The sequence below is a fragment of the Phasianus colchicus genome, chromosome 5 (assembly GCF_987193195.1).
Source record: "Phasianus colchicus chromosome 5, bPhaCol1.hap1.1, whole genome shotgun sequence".
NCBI classification, from domain to species: Eukaryota; Metazoa; Chordata; class Aves; order Galliformes; family Phasianidae; genus Phasianus; species Phasianus colchicus.
The window spans coordinates 14,538,875-14,556,350 of record NC_143440.1 but is presented as its reverse complement, the minus strand read 5'-3'; the positions used below and the strand labels follow the sequence as shown (position 1 = coordinate 14,556,350).

General features: G+C 42.3%; 2 protein-coding genes across 5 annotated transcripts in view; both read left to right on the top strand.

The window, feature by feature from the left end:
- The window catches only part of KCNQ1 (potassium voltage-gated channel subfamily Q member 1), a 335,168-nt gene that overhangs the window by 29,340 nt on the left and 288,352 nt on the right, over positions 1 to 17,476 (top strand). The window lies entirely within an intron of this gene.
- Positions 5,858 to 7,976, top strand: LOC149917755 (uncharacterized). Its single transcript, XM_090140577.1, has one exon. The coding sequence runs from the start codon at positions 6,034 to 6,036 to the stop codon at positions 7,966 to 7,968; it is 1,935 nt and encodes a 644-aa protein (XP_089996703.1). The 5' UTR covers positions 5,858 to 6,033; the 3' UTR covers positions 7,969 to 7,976.

Below are 17,476 nucleotides of genomic sequence, written 5' to 3'. Positions count from 1 at the left end.
GTAAATCTATTTAAAAGAATTGCAGCTTAGCTTCTGAATGGTAAATATATTATGGAAATCTCTTCCTTATACAGAATGACTTTGTGGATTACTTGATGCACATGAACTGTAATGATTTAATCATGATGCACCTTCAAAATGTCAGGCTGATTTTAATAGTTTTCATTGTAACCATGCAAGCCTTCATTTGTTGAAATGCAAAGCAAGAAGAGAAGTGTTATAGACATATGTTTCTATGGTACAGTGTTTATCTCATCAGATTTCATCTCCCTCCACCCCCAGTGTTATGACTGCCACAATCTATAGGTTAGAGTTCAAAACAATAAATTCCCATGACTGAAAATTAAGCAGGTGAAATGAATAAATAGATGGAAAGTGAATGGCTGCCAGAGAGTGCATTATTGAACATTATGATTGGCAACCTTGACAGCCATTTATATGCATAGAAGGATGTGGATTGACTGCGGTATCACCATAGATGGGTGTATTTGACCCAGCAGTTTCATGGTGTTTTGGCTGCTGCTGCAGTGTTGTTAATATTTAAAATATCTAGTAGTTTAGGGCCAAGAATAGCATCTTAAAGCATAGTTTCGGCATGAGGTCATATGTCATTCAAATGGATATTCTTAATATGCTGTCAGATCATATCGATGCATTTTAACGACACTTTCTAAACATATGCATGAAATGGCAGCTTAATCTCAAGGGCACTGAACTTTGACAGAAAATCAGCATTTTATATTTCCTGGTAGTTTGGCCATGGAACTGTGACTTCCTGGAATGAGAGCCCTTCAAAGCTTGCATCTCTTAAAGGCTTCTGCCCATATGTAATTTTATGTATTACAAATATATTTTTATGATTATTAATTGTTGAAGAATAACTAAACACTTAATTACATATATTCATGCTTTAAAAAAAAAAAAAGCAGCAACAACAAAGAAATTCAACAACACAGGAACTGCAACAATATGCAGTGTGACTTCACATTGTATTCTCAGAGTATTGATGAAATTTAAATGAAGTAAAATCCTTTTTAGTTCTGAATTTGAATAACTCAATATTTTTGGCATTTTAATTTTGCAGATGTACTTTAGCTTTTCCTCCATTCAGCTGAACCAAATTCTATATATTTGGCATTTCACTTACTATTTCAGTCAGTTATGATGTTAAATTATTGCTTTTTTTTTTTGCCTTTTTGACTTATATCACTATTTTCAAAAATTTCTTCTTTGCTGTTAGCAAGCACTTGTTCTCTATGTTCTTTGTAAGTTCTTTAGTTTTAAGAGCTGTACATTTAATGTTCATGGTAACACCGAAGTAGTAGACTACACAGTGTAATGTCTCCCATGTGCTGCATCCTCGTCCTCAGACTGTCTTGTATATCAGAAGCATGAGAAATATTGAGAGATCTTAATATTCTCAACTAAATTTCATAGCACAGTTCCCATCTGCTGCTTCCACAAAGTTTTGAACTGGATTCTGTCTTACGTGAAGCCCAAATTTAGCAAGCTCTTACATGCTTACCTTTCATCTGAAATAAGATGAATCTAACTATATGTTATATGGAAGCATCAACTGATAGCCTTAACATGATGCAGCTTTGGAACAATTCTTTACAAGCTCAGGGAAAGAGAATAGCACAACAAACTCCAGAGGGAATTTCAATCCAAGGATGCTTTTCTTTGAGCATTTGTGGTACCCACCTGGCACGAACTTGGTGATAATCCAACATTGCAGCCATTGTTTCCAAAGCATTGAAGCCAATATTCAGGTCTGTACACTTTTCTTTTGATATTACTTTTTCTCAGGGGAAGAGGATTTTGATCTTAGTTACACTGCTTTCTTCTAGTACCCTGTTAGAACTTGGTCTTTTTCTCCTTTCCCCAAATCAGTACTTTGATGGATATGGCTGGGAAGGCAAAGAAGCTCTATGCCCCGTGAATCTTCCATTTAATGCCTGAGAGTTTGCCTCGTTTTTTTCCACTTTTATCAATTAATAAAGACCCTATTTTATGTTATCAACTTGCTAAAAAGAGAAGGCAATACTGAATTCTCTGAAAGCACCTGTCAGCTGCAGATAGAAGTAATTAAAGGAGAGGGTCATAATTAAAATGGCTTTGAGAGTACTTATCCCAGCTTCAAATCTTTCTCACGGTCTTCATCTTACCTGCTGGCACTGATGATAGCCTCTTTCCGATGCTGTTGTATCAGGAAAAAGGAGTGTGGATGGTGTTTGGGAGGTTGGGTGGGGTAGGCCAAAGTTGCTCAGGTCTGACACTGCTTTGTTGATGATGGGAATGGATCAGAGTAAGTATCCAGGTCAGTAGCACAGAGTATGATTATTTCTTCCCCATTTGTATACTTAAGTCTGGGTATATTTATGTTAGAAATGTCAATGTTGATTTCCCGTCACAGAGGATTTTCATTGAACTGACAACGTAGTTGTTTCCTTGTAGAACATGTAAGGATTAAGCCCTGATTTGTGTTCCTGAAAGTTTTTGTGCACCAATAGATCGGTTGTACAACACTGGGGTGCTGTCTGCCTCCTAAATCATGGGGATATTGCTTCATTTCTTCTGCCTTGTTTTTCTCTTCTGGGGGTAGGATACCATTCTTACTTGGCTAGAGGCTGACCCAGTCCGTTTTTCTGCAGTATTATACTCTTAGACCACAACAACAACATTAATAACAAAAACAATAACAAAAAGGAGCTGTGTAGCCATACTTGCCCACTGCAACTTTGTAGAGGCTTACAGCTCTTTACCTATAGCTGTCTTTTGTTTTCTGAGAACATATCTTGCTTATTGCAGCATCCCCCTCTTCAGCATGCAAATCAGATGCATATATTTTAGGAGGCACAATACAGTGGCCTTTTAAGTAGGAAAGTGATTTGTAGTACAACTGTTGTGAAAGTAATTAAGAAATGAGGAGAAGAGCTGCAACAAGAGCAGCTTTTTCTGTGGTAAATTTCAATGAGATTCTATTTAGGAAACTTACTGATAGGGTTGATAACAGCAAAGCAATGGCCTATGTCTGGTAGTTTTTCAGAAGCTGGGTTTTGCACAAAAGTAGAGAGTTTTTTTGCATCCTTCTATTTGTATTTGGATATTATGTTATTTAAAATGTTGCCTTGATTCTGCTTTTACACTTTTCTTGTAAGGGATCTAGAGAGCCCTCGTTGACTGTATAGAACTCCACCTTGAAAACAAGTTTTGCTGGTACTGTAGCACTCAGTTTTCAGAACACGCCTCTCCTATCTTCCACCCTCCTTTCATACTAAAATGAGAACTTATCCAGAATGGGATGATAATTAAAGGAAAGTTCTCTGTTGCAGTAAGAACAAAATGTTTGCTTTCAGCTGCGGTGTGCAACTTATCTATTGTCCTGAGTCTGTGCTTGCAACTCGTGTTTGTTCGTGCCCAGGTCTGCTTATTGTGTAAAATAAGGCAGATGCCTGGCCCCCACCTTGGCTGCAGCACTTTGTAAGCAATATGGGTGATTGAGCCTCAAATACAAATTTGCTCTGCCTGCACTCTCCTCTGGGAACACCCAAGCATGTAGTGCGTTCAGTGTGGTTTCCCTCAGAGAAACTTTGCAGCATTCTCTCCTGGCACCATGCTTCTGGGTGACTTCGAGTGTTCCTTGGCTTCAGGAAGATGTGAGCCAAGCATACCTGCTGCACATGCTTTCCTTGCACTTGTGGCTGTTAACTCTGCACGGCCCTTTGCAGTGATGGTTTGCCACCTGTTCTGCTGGCACTGTCACCAAAAGACTTGGCTTTTCAGCTGTGTAGTAGGCCACGCTTCTATGATTCTATGATGCTTCAGCTCCTCTTTGGCTTGAATGCATGCTTAAAACCAAACGTAGGTGGAATTTGGTGTTCACCGTGAAATGGGCAGTGTTAGAGCTGCAAGTAAAACATAGCAGAGGAACTCTTTTGCGATACATTTCAGGGCCTTGCTTTGAATGATGGGCTGCTACAGGATGTGGATAAGCCTGGTTGTGTAGAGGATGAGAACAGCATGCCAACTCTGTTTCCTAAAAGTGTTTTCCTTGCTCTTTTGGCCAGTAAGCATTATTCCAAGCAAAAATGCCATAAAAATCAGATTTTTTCTTTTTTTGTTCTGTACTGTTTTGTCAAACCATAAGAATAACAAAATATTTCACTATTTTACGTTATTCTCACTTGTACTTTTCTAGACTTCAAGTAAGAGCACTACAAGATGTTTTTATCTTGCCAAGTCTAATGTGCCTGTGAAAACAATTGCAAAAATGCTTTAGGTTTTTAGTACTGGTTGACCTCTTTTCCCAACTGAGAATGTGCACTTGTTCCTTCAGTGGCTTTTGTTGCTTTTTTGTGATCAGGCATATTGGAAGCTTGTAACAAACTGTCTGAGGAGTACTGGTGAAGCTTTTGCACCACAAAGCTTCTGGTGGTTAATATCTCAAGTCATGTGCTTGTTTCTAATGTAGCTTATATTTTTTCCAGCTTCTTACACCGCACCTATCATCTTTTTCCTGTTCAGCCGTGCCTGTTCTCAGAGGAACCAATACCCTGCTGCAGGATGCAATAACATGGCTTTTGTGGGCAGTTAACCTTTCCTCTTGAAGCACCTTGACATCTGGTTTGCATTTCTACTGCAATCATACCCTTTGCCAAGGCCTTTCCTGCAATAATTCTGGTGCTGTGTCCTAATGACTTTTGATTCATTGTGTCCTTTGTGCTTTGGTACGCTGCCCATAATTTAAATTATTTTTACAGACTCTAATCTCCCACAAGGGCCAAGTAAGTGTGATAGAAACCTTCTTATTAGCTGTATAGCTAACTTGTTTTTATTAGTATTAGACTACCATGTATTGTATATTATTTGCCTTGTAAAACAAAACTACTTTCCCATGCCAGAGCTGGAAGATAGTATTTCTTTGACAACAAGTCAAGGAGATGGTTAAAAATTATGCCATTGTTTCCTTCAGGAAGCACCAACTGTACTTTGCCTTACAGTTGGAACAAATACGTATTAACAGGAAACTCCATCTGATAGCCTTAAGGTAATGCAAACAAAGTATTCACACTTTGTTTATCTGTTTGAGGTTTTCTGATGGCAAGTGACAGCTGAGAATAGTGATCTGTCTGCTAGCTTGACCTATGTAGGACATAAGGGAGGAAGTGTTCATTGGACAGGAAACTGTTGTATCTAGTTCCTGAAGGGAATCATTCTTCTCTGCAGCAGTACAAGTATACTTTCCCCTGCAATGCAACCTCATGTTGTACAGAGGCTGTGTCATGGTTTTGGTTTTTGCTTATTTGACTTTCAGTATTCAACATCAAAACATCGTGTACTGGAAGTGTTAATGTTCTAACTCTACGTACCTATCCCTATACATTGCGGAAGTCACGGGATCTGACCCTTCCGGGGGGGGCGGTCTCTTACTGCCTGGCAGTGGGTGCTGGAGGTGCTTTCCTAGCCGTTCCAAGCTTTTTCAGGTTTGACTCGGTCTCGGGAACTCTCTCTCATATCTTATTTCATTCATTAGTCTCAATTTCAATTAGATTGTATTATATTGTATTATTTTGTATTCCGATATCATAGTTAGTAAAATAAGTTTACCTCCATAGATTGTTGCCGCTGTTTCTTTCCTTTTCCCCCTTCCTTCCCATTTTGTGGGCCCAGGTGGGGGGTGGGGAGGGCAGGGGCCTACTGCCCCCTGTCACGGGCATAAACTGATCCAGTTAATTCCGTGACAGATTTTGGTGGAGAATGCGGGCATAGCTGCCTTTTGTTTTTGGTTTTTGCTTTTTGGCTCTTAGAACAAATCTCGCTCTCTGCTCTTAGAGAGCTTCGTTAGGGAGCATTATCAGTAGTTCAGGTTTTGTGCTGGGAAACTTGACCTTGAAAGACCAGGCGTACTGCCAGTATTCTGGGATATTTGTAAACTTTGAGCACTGCTTAGTCTGGGTAGTGCCTTTTTTTCCTTTCCCCCCCCCTCTTGTTAGTTTCAATTCATTAACCCTTTTTGAGCAGAAACCAGCGATGAACCCACTCTTTTTCGTGGAAACGCTGAGTAAGGGATTAAAAGCTATGGTGTTTCTCGCGACCTACTGGCGAATCATCAATGTCATCTTTACTTGTTGTGGAATGGTGTACGTATATAACTACATACGGGCACTGACGGAGACGCCTGTATGGTACCTATCTTGGTACCTATATGCAATGTTTAATACGAATTTTGACACTTGCATCCCGGATGGAATGACTAATTTCACAAGCAACTACATCCCAGATGGAATAGCTAATTTTACAAACCACACGATGTTCAAACCAGTTTCCAGGTTTTCCTTTTGGTTTATCAGACGCTTTTCCAATGCTGAGTTAACTCTCATGCTTGTGGTCGTAACAGTCCTGTTCATATCACTCTCCCTGAATGTATTCCAATACAGGAATAGTAAGCAGAAGGAGTCTCCTCCAGAACCAGAGAATGCTGACTGGCAGGGAATATGGAGAGGTTTAGGAAAAATCTTAGAAGCATGGGGACCCGCAATGTCATGGGATTTCACTCTTGAGCACCTGTGGGATCCCCAGAAACTTAGCCAGTATTTGGAACAGGGGCAGTGCGGCTCAGGTAAATCTAAGGAGGTACAACTTATTTGGGGTTTGGCTTGTGCTTACCGTGCCATATATAATACTGTTTTGGAGAGAGAGAGTTTCCGAGCTGAGGTTCAAGCCAAAGGGAAAGTCAAATCTGATCAATTACAGGAGACACCAGTAACAATATCAGTTGCCCCTGTGGAGGGCAAGAAATGGAAACGAGTGTCCTCGCGTCTAGAACGGAAAAAAGAAGAAGAGGAGGAGGAGGAGGTGGAGGAAGATCCAGGTGAGGGGCCCTCCTCGAAACCACCAACATCAAGAAAGGCAAAAGGAAAAACTAAGAGACATGCAGAAGAGAGTGATGAAGAGGAAGTTTCTATTACTACTCGTCGGCCTCTGAAGATGACTGAAATCCAAGGCTCAAGAAAGGAATTTATACGGCGCCCAAATGAAACTATCGTTTCCTGGTTAGTTCGCTGTTGGGACGACGGGGCCAGTAGCTTGTCTCTAGATGGTAACGAAGCTCGCCAATTAGGAGCCATTGCCAGAGATCCAGCTATTGACAGAGGAATTAGTCGATGTCTGGATGGGGCTGCCTCCCTCTGGGAACGAGTATTAACAGCCGTGAAGGAGAAGTACCCCTTCAAAAGTGGCTTGAAGCCTGTGACGAAAAGATGGGATACAGTTGAACAGGGTATCCAGTATTTGAGGGAAATAGCCGTGGTGGAAATGTTGTATGACCCAAACTGTGTTTTTAACGACCCACAAGGCCATGACCCTGAGAGAGTGAGAACAACGCGTGAAATGTGGCAGCAACTCACATCAACAGCACCAGCCAGATACGCCTCTGCACTATTGGCAGCATCTGACAGATACCAGGACCAACAGAGAAGCCCCTTAGTTTATGAATTGATTCTTATGCTCCAAAGCTATGAACAACAGCTACCCCCAACTCGCGCCGCCATCGCCGCCATCTCACAAATGACGGAGCAACTGAATGAAATGCGAGAGCAAATGTCTTCACTGATGAATCGTGACAAACCTGTAGAAGTATCAGAAACGCTTGATGAAGATCAGAATAGTCAAAAGAGTCTACTGAAGGAGCTGATGAAACTAATACGGATTGAACTAACTAAAGACGATGAACCCTCCTTCTCAGGTGCAAAATCAAAAATCTCAGCTGTTAGAGGCAAACGCTCTCCAGCTCCAGGAAGGAATCCTACATCGCGACTTGCCTTGTGGCGTTACTTACGTGACCATGGAGAAGACATGAGGAAGTGGCACGACCAAGCTACTCATGTACTACGAGCACGGGTGAGAGAATTACAAAGCAGATCAACTGCCAGTGCAGTTGCTCCGGTTACCACAGGTAATGAATAGAGGGGCCCTGCCCTCAGTCAGGGGGGGGAAAGGGATAATAGAGTTTATTGGACTGTGTGGATTCGATGGCCTGGCACATCAGAACCACTGAAATATAAGGCATTGGTGGATACTGGTGCACAGTGCACTCTGATGCCCTCGACTTATGAAGGGACAGAATCAATCCATATTTCTGGAGTGACTGGGGGCTCTCAAGAATTGACTGTGTTGGAGGCCGAGATAAGCCTCACTGGTAGGAACTGGCAAAAGCACCCTATTGTGACTGGTCCAGGGGCTCCATGTATACTTGGTATTGATTACCTCAGAAGGGGGCATTTCAAGGATCCTAAGGGGTATCGATGGGCCTTTGGAATAGCTGCTATAGACACAAACAACATTAAGCAGCTGTCTGTTTTGCCTGGCCTGTCAGAAGATCCGTCTGTTGTGGGACTGCTACAAGTAAAAGAGCAACAGGTACCAATTGCTACAAAAACGGTGCACAGACGGCAGTACCGCACCAACAGGGATTCCTTGCTCCCCATTCATAAGTTGATTCGTCAACTAGAGAGTCAGGGAGTGATCAGCAAAACTCACTCGCCTTTTAACAGCCCCATATGGCCAGTGCGTAAAGCCAGCGGAGAATGGAGGCTGACGGTGGACTACCGTGGCCTGAATGAGGTCACACCCCCACTGAGTGCTGCTGTGCCGGACATGTTAGAACTCCAGTATGAACTGGAATCAAAAGCAGCCAAATGGTATGCCACCATTGACATTGCTAATGCCTTTTTCTCCATTCCTTTGGCCAAAGAATGTAGGCCACAGTTTGCTTTCACCTGGAGGGGTGTTCAGTATACTTGGAACCGTTTGCCCCAGGGGTGGAAACACAGCCCAACCATTTGCCACGGGTTGATCCAAACTGCATTAGAACAGGGCAGTGCCCCTGAGCACTTGCAGTACATTGATGATATCGTTGTGTGGGGTGATACAGCAGAAGAAGTCTTCACAAAAGGAGAGCGAATAATCCAGATTCTTCTGCGTGCTGGTTTTGCTGTTAAGCGGAGCAAAGTGAAAGGACCTGCTCAGGAGATTCAGTTCCTAGGTATAAAGTGGCAAGATGGCCGTCGTCACATCCCGACAGATGTGATCAACAAAATCACCGCTATGTCTCCACCCACTAGTAAGAAAGAGACACAATCTTTTTTGGGTGTAGTGGGCTTTTGGAGAATGCATGTTCCAAACTATAGCTTCATTGTAAGCCCCCTTTATCATGTGACGCGAATGAAGAATGAGTTTACATGGGGCCCCGAGCAGCAGCAGGCTTTTGAACAGATTAAACAGGAGATAGCCCGTGCCGTGGCCTTAGGGCCAGTACGGACAGGGCAGGATATAAAGAACATCCTCTACACTGCTGCTGGAGAGAAAGGTCCCACTTGGAGTTTGTGGCAGAGAGCCTCAGGAGAGACCCGAGGCCGACCCCTGGGATTCTGGAGTCGGGCCTACAAGGGGTCGGAAGAGGGCTACACTCCAACTGAGAAGGAGATCTTAGCTGCGTACGAGGGGGTTCGGGCTGCTTCTGAAGTGGTCGGTACTGAAACACAGCTCCTTCTGGCACCTCGACTACCAGTGTTGAACTGGATGTTTAAAGGAAAGGTTCCCCCTACCCATCACGCAACTGATGCCACTTGGAGTAAGTGGATTGCGTTGATTACGCAAAGAGCGCGGATGGGGAACCTCAGCCGTCCAGGAATCCTAGAGGTCATCATGGACTGGCCTGAGGGTAAAAAGTTTGGAACACCAGCAGAAGAAGTATCACGAGCTAAAGAGGCCCCACCATACAACGAATTACCAGAAAATGAAAGAAAGTATGCCCTGTTCACTGATGGATCGTGTCGTATTGTGGGAAAGCATCGCAGATGGAAATCTGCTGTGTGGAGCCCCACACGACAAGTTGCAGAGGCCACTGAAGGGAAAGGAGAATCAAGCCAATTTGCAGAGGTAAAGGCTGTCCAACTGGCCTTGGATGTGGCTGAACGGGAGAGGTGGCCAATGCTTTATCTTTACACTGACTCGTGGATGGTGGCAAATGCTTTGTGGGGGTGGTTACAGCAGTGGGAGCAAAATAACTGGCAAAGAAGGGGTAAACCTATTTGGGCTGCTGAACTGTGGAAAGATATTGCTGCCCGAACAAAGAATATGGTCGTGAAGGTGCGCCATGTAGATGCTCATGTGCCCAAAAGACGGGCTACTGAAGAACAGCAAAATAACCACCAGGTGGACCGAGCTGCCAAAATTGAGGTGGCTCAGATAGACCTGGACTGGCAGAACAAGGGTGAATTATTTCTAGCTCGGTGGGCTCATGAGACCTCGGGCCATCAGGGGAGAGATGCAACATATAAGTGGGCTAGAGACCGAGGGGTGGACTTAACTGTGGATGCTATTGCACAGGTTATTCATGACTGTGAAACATGTGCTATAATCAAACAAGCCAAGAAGATGAAACCACTCTGGGAGGAAGGACGATGGCAAAAGTATAAATATGGGGAGGCATGGCAGGTTGATTATATCACCTTGCCACGATCCCGCAGTGGTAAGTGTTATGTGCTTACCATGGTAGAGGCGACCACTGGGTGGCTTGAAACATATGCAGTACCCCATGCTACCGCCCGAAACACCATATTAGGTCTTGAGAAACAAGTCCTTTGGCGACATGGCACCCCAGAAAGAATTGAGTCAGATAATGGGACTCATTTCAAAAATTCTCTTGTAAATACTTGGGCCAAAGATCATGGCATTGAGTGGATTTACCATATTCCCTATCATGCACCAGCTTCTGGTAAAATCGAACGATACAATGGGTTGTTAAAAACAATGCTGAAAGCAATGGGTGGCGGAACATTTAAGCACTGGGAGAAGCATTTGGCAGAAGCCACCTGGTTAGTCAATACCAGAGGATCTATCAATCGTGATGGTCCTACCCAATCCAGCTCTCTACATACCGTAGAGGGAGATAAGGTCCCTGTTGTACACGTAAAGAGCATGTTGGGAAAAGCAGTTTGGGTTCTTCCAGCTTCTGGAAAGGGCAGACCTCTCCGCGGTACTGTTTTTGCCCAGGGACCTGGATCCACTTGGTGGGTAATGCAGGAAAATGGGGATGTTCAATGTGTACCACAAGGAAATTTGATGTTGGGGGAGTGCAGACAGTAATTCCATGTATATAGACGTGTGCGTGTGATGCATTTGTAATCATTTTGTTTGTTTGCATATGTGTGTGTATATATATATATATATTAAGCGTGATGTAGTGATGTAGAATAAGGGGTGGAATGTCATGGTTTTGGTTTTTGCTTATTTGACTTTCAGTATTCAACATCAAAACATCGTGTACTGGAAGTGTTAATGTTCTAACTCTACGTACCTATCCCTATACATTGCGGAAGTCACGGGATCTGACCCTTCCGGGGGGGGCGGTCTCTTACTGCCTGGCAGTGGGTGCTGGAGGTGCTTTCCTAGCCGTTCCAAGCTTTTTCAGGTTTGACTCGGTCTCGGGAACTCTCTCTCATATCTTATTTCATTCATTAGTCTCAATTTCAATTAGATTGTATTATATTGTATTATTTTGTATTCCGATATCATAGTTAGTAAAATAAGTTTACCTCCATAGATTGTTGCCGCTGTTTCTTTCCTTTTCCCCCTTCCTTCCCATTTTGTGGGCCCAGGTGGGGGGTGGGGAGGGCAGGGGCCTACTGCCCCCTGTCACGGGCATAAACTGATCCAGTTAATTCCGTGACAGGCTGGAAGATGGGAAGGGACTGTACCCCTCCTTCCTTCCCCTGCCTCAAGAACAAAGCCAAAAAAGATAAGACAAGTCCTTAAAGAAACACCATGCAAGGAATCTGCAGGGCCAGAGATTTAAGACTCTGGCTTTTTGAGTTGGTGGCTTGTTTGTTTGTTTTGTTATTAGGACTAAAGTACTTGTTTTCGTGTAGATTTTTTTCCATCTTTGGCTACTGTTCTGTAGGTTGCTGGTCTCCTCTCATTCTGTGTTGCGGTGATTTTTTGTTTTAATATTTCCCTATTTCATGGACATAGAGGCAAATTACAATGTATATACACTCAGAAGATAAATGATTCTCTCCTAAGCAAGTTAGCTGAACTGACTAGGCAGCACAGCTGATTTAGTAGCTAAGCAAACTTCTTTCAAGAATTAGAAGATTCACGGGCATATTTCAAGAGAGAAAAATATATTTTAATAATGATTTCAAAGTTACCTAAAAGTTTGGAGAGGGTTGAATTATGAAATCCTTAATTTTCATCACCCACCTTCACCAGGCTGCTTTGTTTTTAAAAACCAACATAAACACTTTTGTGTGCATGTGTGTGTGTAATGGAGGACCTCCGATGCCTGGTGCTTGTATACCTGAATACTTGTTGGCCTTCTTTAGTACACTATGCTGTGCTCTTAATAGCTTAGAGTCCTTAAAGAATCAGTCTTTTCAGACTTGCTTAAGAGTGCAGCCTAAAGATCCTGTATGCATTGATTTTATGCATGTCAATTTAATTAAGGGTGAAAGTTTTCTCTGCACAGTGAAATCCTGATTATTTTGTTTAAAGCAGCCTTATCTGAGTATCTCACATTTGAAAGCACGAGTTGGGATTTATACTTGACTTTGTACCTTGATGATGATCCCATGAAGTAAATTTCCATCTTGTGTTAGCTTTCTGCCAGTGCTATTTGTGATCTCAAGTCCTCTCTACTATCATCTGTCCTGTATTTGACGAATTCTGCCTATTCTCCTTCTAATTTCTACCTTATATTAGAATTGTTTTCCCCATGCAATCTCAAAATTGAGTGAAAGAGCAAGAAAGACCTTGTAGCTAGCCACAATGGCTTGATAAAGATCAGTTTGAATTTTTGCCTAATTGTAACATGGAGATGACTACACAGTACTGCATGAGGTGGTTAGGGATTTGTGTTGACTTGTAGTAATATAAATCCTTACAGGCAAAAACAAACAAACAAACCCTCGAGAAGATAAAGTAAGTAACCACTTTTCTGACCTGGAATGGAGCAGAACTAATGGCAGTGAGTGAACCTCTGTTTTTGGTGTAGAAGCTGATGATTGAGAGTCAGGTGCTGTGACACAGGAGCCTGATACTCCAAGCAGTTCTTGAAGGAATATTCAGTTCTTTGTGCTGAAAGGAATAGTGAGACAGAGAGATTGAGAGGTCCACTGTAGCATTGCTAAGCTTCAGGGAACTCACCAGGAATGAAGGGCAATCTGAACCCAAGAGGGCTGGCAGCATGATTAACAGAATGGCAGGTTAGTCTGTGTGCTGTCTCTTGTCTTCTCTTTCTCCTCTCACGATGTAGGAGATGTTTTAGGAAATCTAACATTTCCATCACAGTGTGAAACATTTCTAGCCCAGATGTCAAAGGGTAATTTTCCAGTTTTCTTCTGTATATTGTTTTTCTACCAGCATATGTCTTATCTGAAGTTGTGCATCTAAATCTTCATTGCAATAACACTTTTCAAGCTGCACGAAAACGTCCTTTTGACACCATTTGTGTTACAGTCTGAAAAACTAACTGTAACTATGTCTATGTAAGCCACAAAAGAATCAAGAAGAGTTAGGCAGAGCGCTACCAAAGACATAAAAGGATGACAAAGAGGTGGTGGGTTGATTGGTTGTTGTTTGGCTTGGTTTATGGAAAGTTTTTTTTTGTTTTTTGTTTTAAAGTTTGTCATTTTCTCTAGTAGATGAGATAACCTAAAACTAGGCATTGACTTCCTGACTAAAAAGAGCACAGATACTGAAGTTAAAATCTAAAACAATATTTCCTGTATGTAGAGAGACTTGATAACTGGATGTCCTCAAAACTTGATAGCTGTAACATTTAAAAATTGTTAGAAATGAGAGAGCAGACTTGTCAGCTCCTGTGCCCTGCTGAACAAGGGGAATGCTGATCCCCTTTCTGAAGGGGTAGAGCTCAAGTTGGATTTGTAGCATTTTAGATTTTCAGTCTCAATTCTTATCCATTAAATGTTCTCAAGGTTTCAGCTTAGTTTAGTGTCTACCACCAAGTTTTTTCCTTTTCATAGGAAGACTCCCACTGAGAGAATGTACAAAACACTGCAAGAAGAAAAACTTGCCCACATTTAAATATTTGTTTTGATGATGATGTTTTTGTGTATGTGAGGCTATTAGTCTGGTAAGTACTTCTAGCTTGTCTCACGGATCTTGTTTTTAAATGTTCCATGTTGTATCCCTAGACATATTTTGTAAAGCTTTATCAGTTCTCCTACATGTGACATTTACTAAATGAGCATTGCTCCCTCTTACTAACTGGTTAATCGTTCCATTGAACCTTCTGCACATTATATCAAACCACAGAAAAGGCACAGTAATGTTCTAAAACCAGATAAATCTGGGAAAAAAATGAAGCAGCTGAGGGCAGGGAATCACAAAGTACTGAAAATGGATCTGTTCTAAAAGTTGATGTATGTCCTGGAATAGTAAAAAATAATTCCACCTTGATCTCCTGTTATATTTTACATGTATTTTCTATATACTTCTAAACACAATGCATACTAGCTGCTCGTGTTTACTTATCAGCTGTGTGATTCTTGTGTAGAGACGTTCTACACAAAAACTGATCCATGCACAGCTACCTACATAGTCTCTTTCATGTAAGTGTCTATATACCTGTGTCTATGGATGTGCTTTTCTGCTTAGTGATTAGCTGTCTGACATGCTTTGCTCCTGGCTATGGCTCTGAGATATGCAGTGTTGGTAAAAGCAGAGCTGAAAAGACAGCTGTGAAATCTGATAGGCCAGAATAATTTGTCCTAGGATAGCAGTGCTGGCTGCTTGAGGAGGAACAACCTGCCTTGTAGTTCAGTGGAACTGGAGTCCCCAAAAGAAACCATCTGCTGCCTTGTGTCAGTGTCTGCACTGTGTAAATAGTGGTTTTGTAGGCACTGGGAGAAGTAGGAATTCCTGGGGTTAGTGTAAATGTAGCACTGCTAGATATAAGTTAACTACAAAGTATTTTGAAGGCACCAAGTAATACAGTAGCTGTGGTGCAGGCAGGTGTTGCTTGGTAACCCAGGACTGGCCTGTGAGTGACTTCACAGCTATCGCCTCATCTGCAAGGACTGATGATCAGAGCTGATGAAAAAACCGAACCCCTCATCACGCTGCTTCCTCTCTTGGAGATGAGGGTAAACGAGCAGTGGGTTTGGGGAGGTGAAAGATCTGTACTTTCTCAGGCTAAGCACGTGTATGCAGGCCTTTCTGCTGTTTGTGAGGCCTGGTTTGTACCATACCTCTGGAACAGCTGCGCTCTGCAGACACATGGCCAGCTTGTAACAGCACAGAGAAGCTTAGGCTGAAGCCTGGAGCATGTGGTGCCTGTGTGGATGAGGGGCATGCTCTGCTGCTGCTGGTGGAAGTGGTTACAGGTGGCAGGACTCAGCCGCAGGTTTGTGAAGAGCTCTGTGGTAGTGGGAATGCTCACCTACTGTTGGCTTCTTTGGCATCAGCAGCTTAATGCAGGCGGCAGCTGAAAATCTGCATTCTGCATCTTCACAGAGCTTCACTCTTCCTGATGCTTTGTTCTCCTGGTTCTGTCGCAGAAAAGGAAGTTACTTGCACTGACACTGGAAAAGCCGAAGAGGTGGTATTGGAAGAGGATGTGGAAGATGGCAGGCTGTAGCAGGAGGGCACAGCTGTGGGAATGGCAGAACCCCAATTTATGGGGAGGAAGAGGGGAAGTGTATGGCCGTGTGCTGAATCCTAGCATGTGCAAGTGAGGTCTGAAATTATACTGTACAAAGAACCTCTATTCTCTTATTTCATAAAACATTACAGGCTTTGTAATTCTCTTATTTAATCTGTGTATGCATGTATGCATTCATAAAAACAATATCGCACTCGCTAAAGAATAATGTTCTTGTTTACTACTGTGATGAGAACTTGCAGGTGTGTCAATTGCAGCAGGAAGTTGTAAGTGAAACCTCAGAAGTTCCTTTTTTTTTCATTTGTTTGTTTTAATGGCGGTTGCTTTGTTTTCCTGTGTTATAAATCACAGCCCCAAAGTCTGTGAAGTCATCACTTTGCAGCCCATTTCCTCTTCTCTGGTGCTTCCTTCTGGTCTTGCAAATGTGTGGAGGGGAGGCCTGAAATTGTGGACCTAAATTCTCCTATCTAAGTCTTATTTATTAGATAAGAATAGACTGAAACTGCACTCCTATTACAGCGTTCTTTCTATATCAAATCCAAAGTGAGATGATGAGAATGGGATGTCCACTGATAGCTTTGGCCATCAGAAAAAGTTCTTCATATATTAAAAAAAAAAAAAAAGGCAGCCTGTTCATTTCAGTACCAAGTTTATGAGCCATTATTGGAGTTACATAGAAATAGTAAAATCATGTCAGAAGTGACAATTAGTTCTTCCTTCGCATGTGAAGTGTAGCACCTACCCTGAGTGCAGAGCTAATCCACTGGATTTGTAGAGATTAGGTTCTTGACTTTTTTTAAACAGGGATTTGAGCCTGTGCAGTGCCATATGGATGATAAATCCATTGTTACAAGCACAGAACGCAATTTAGGATGGTGCTAAGTACGCTGGCTGTGATCCAGCAATGCAGTTATGGGTGTATTTTACTTCAGAAGTGCTGTGGAATCCCATTGACTGGAATTTGGCAAGGAGTGGGAGCTCTGCAGACTGCCTGGTGGTGTGACAAAGGGCTGTCTGCTATCCCCAGGAACTTGGAACATGAATACCTCTCTGGGGTGTCATATCATTTATAAGGAAAAAAAATGAGACCGTTGGGGGAGGAAAAAAAAATAGTAGTATATCTGTAGAATAATTCAGGAGACTTTCTGAAAAGCAGTCCTCCAAAATAGTGAATATGCTAGTTCTGATTAGAAAGAGAGATTTTCTTAATCTCCTTCTTCCAAATGTTATCTTTTTTTTTTTTTTTTCCTTTCTTAAGGAATCTTTAGATTTAAGGGATGCTCAGCAGCTGCTTTTTCTTCTATACTAAATGCTGATTAATTTTTGGGTACATTTCTGCAGAGGAGGACTGGCTTACTACTACTCTTGGCTGTCTTTTTGCTGAGCCTTTGCAGCCTCATTTTTGACAAGGTGTTGGTATTTGCTAATTAAAGGTGATGAGAATTAAGATATTACTGATTCATACAGTGTGCTGCTGAACAAAATACCAGAACACAGTGATGGAAGTACCTAATGCATGAGAAAACAGCTATGCCTGTACGTCTGCCCATGGAATCTCCCTTGAAGTAAAGTCTGTGCTTGTCTGTTAGGCCTTACTCCAGCAATGGGCCATATGTAGCAAATGATGTGGCCCTGCTGAGCACAAATTACATGGCTGCTTGCATCTTGGCTCATAAACTTGGATTTGTACAACTGGTTGCTTAACTTATTGGCATCTTTTGTCAAGACTGTAGCAAATTATGGTGCTTGTGCTCAGACTTTGTTTTTCCCCCTGAGTTCTGAGCCGAT

Excerpts from the sequence above, each read along its gene's own strand:
- LOC149917755 (XM_090140577.1), top strand. The coding sequence starts at position 6,034 with ATGAACCCACTCTTTTTCGTGGAAACGCTGAGTAAGGGATTAAAAGCT.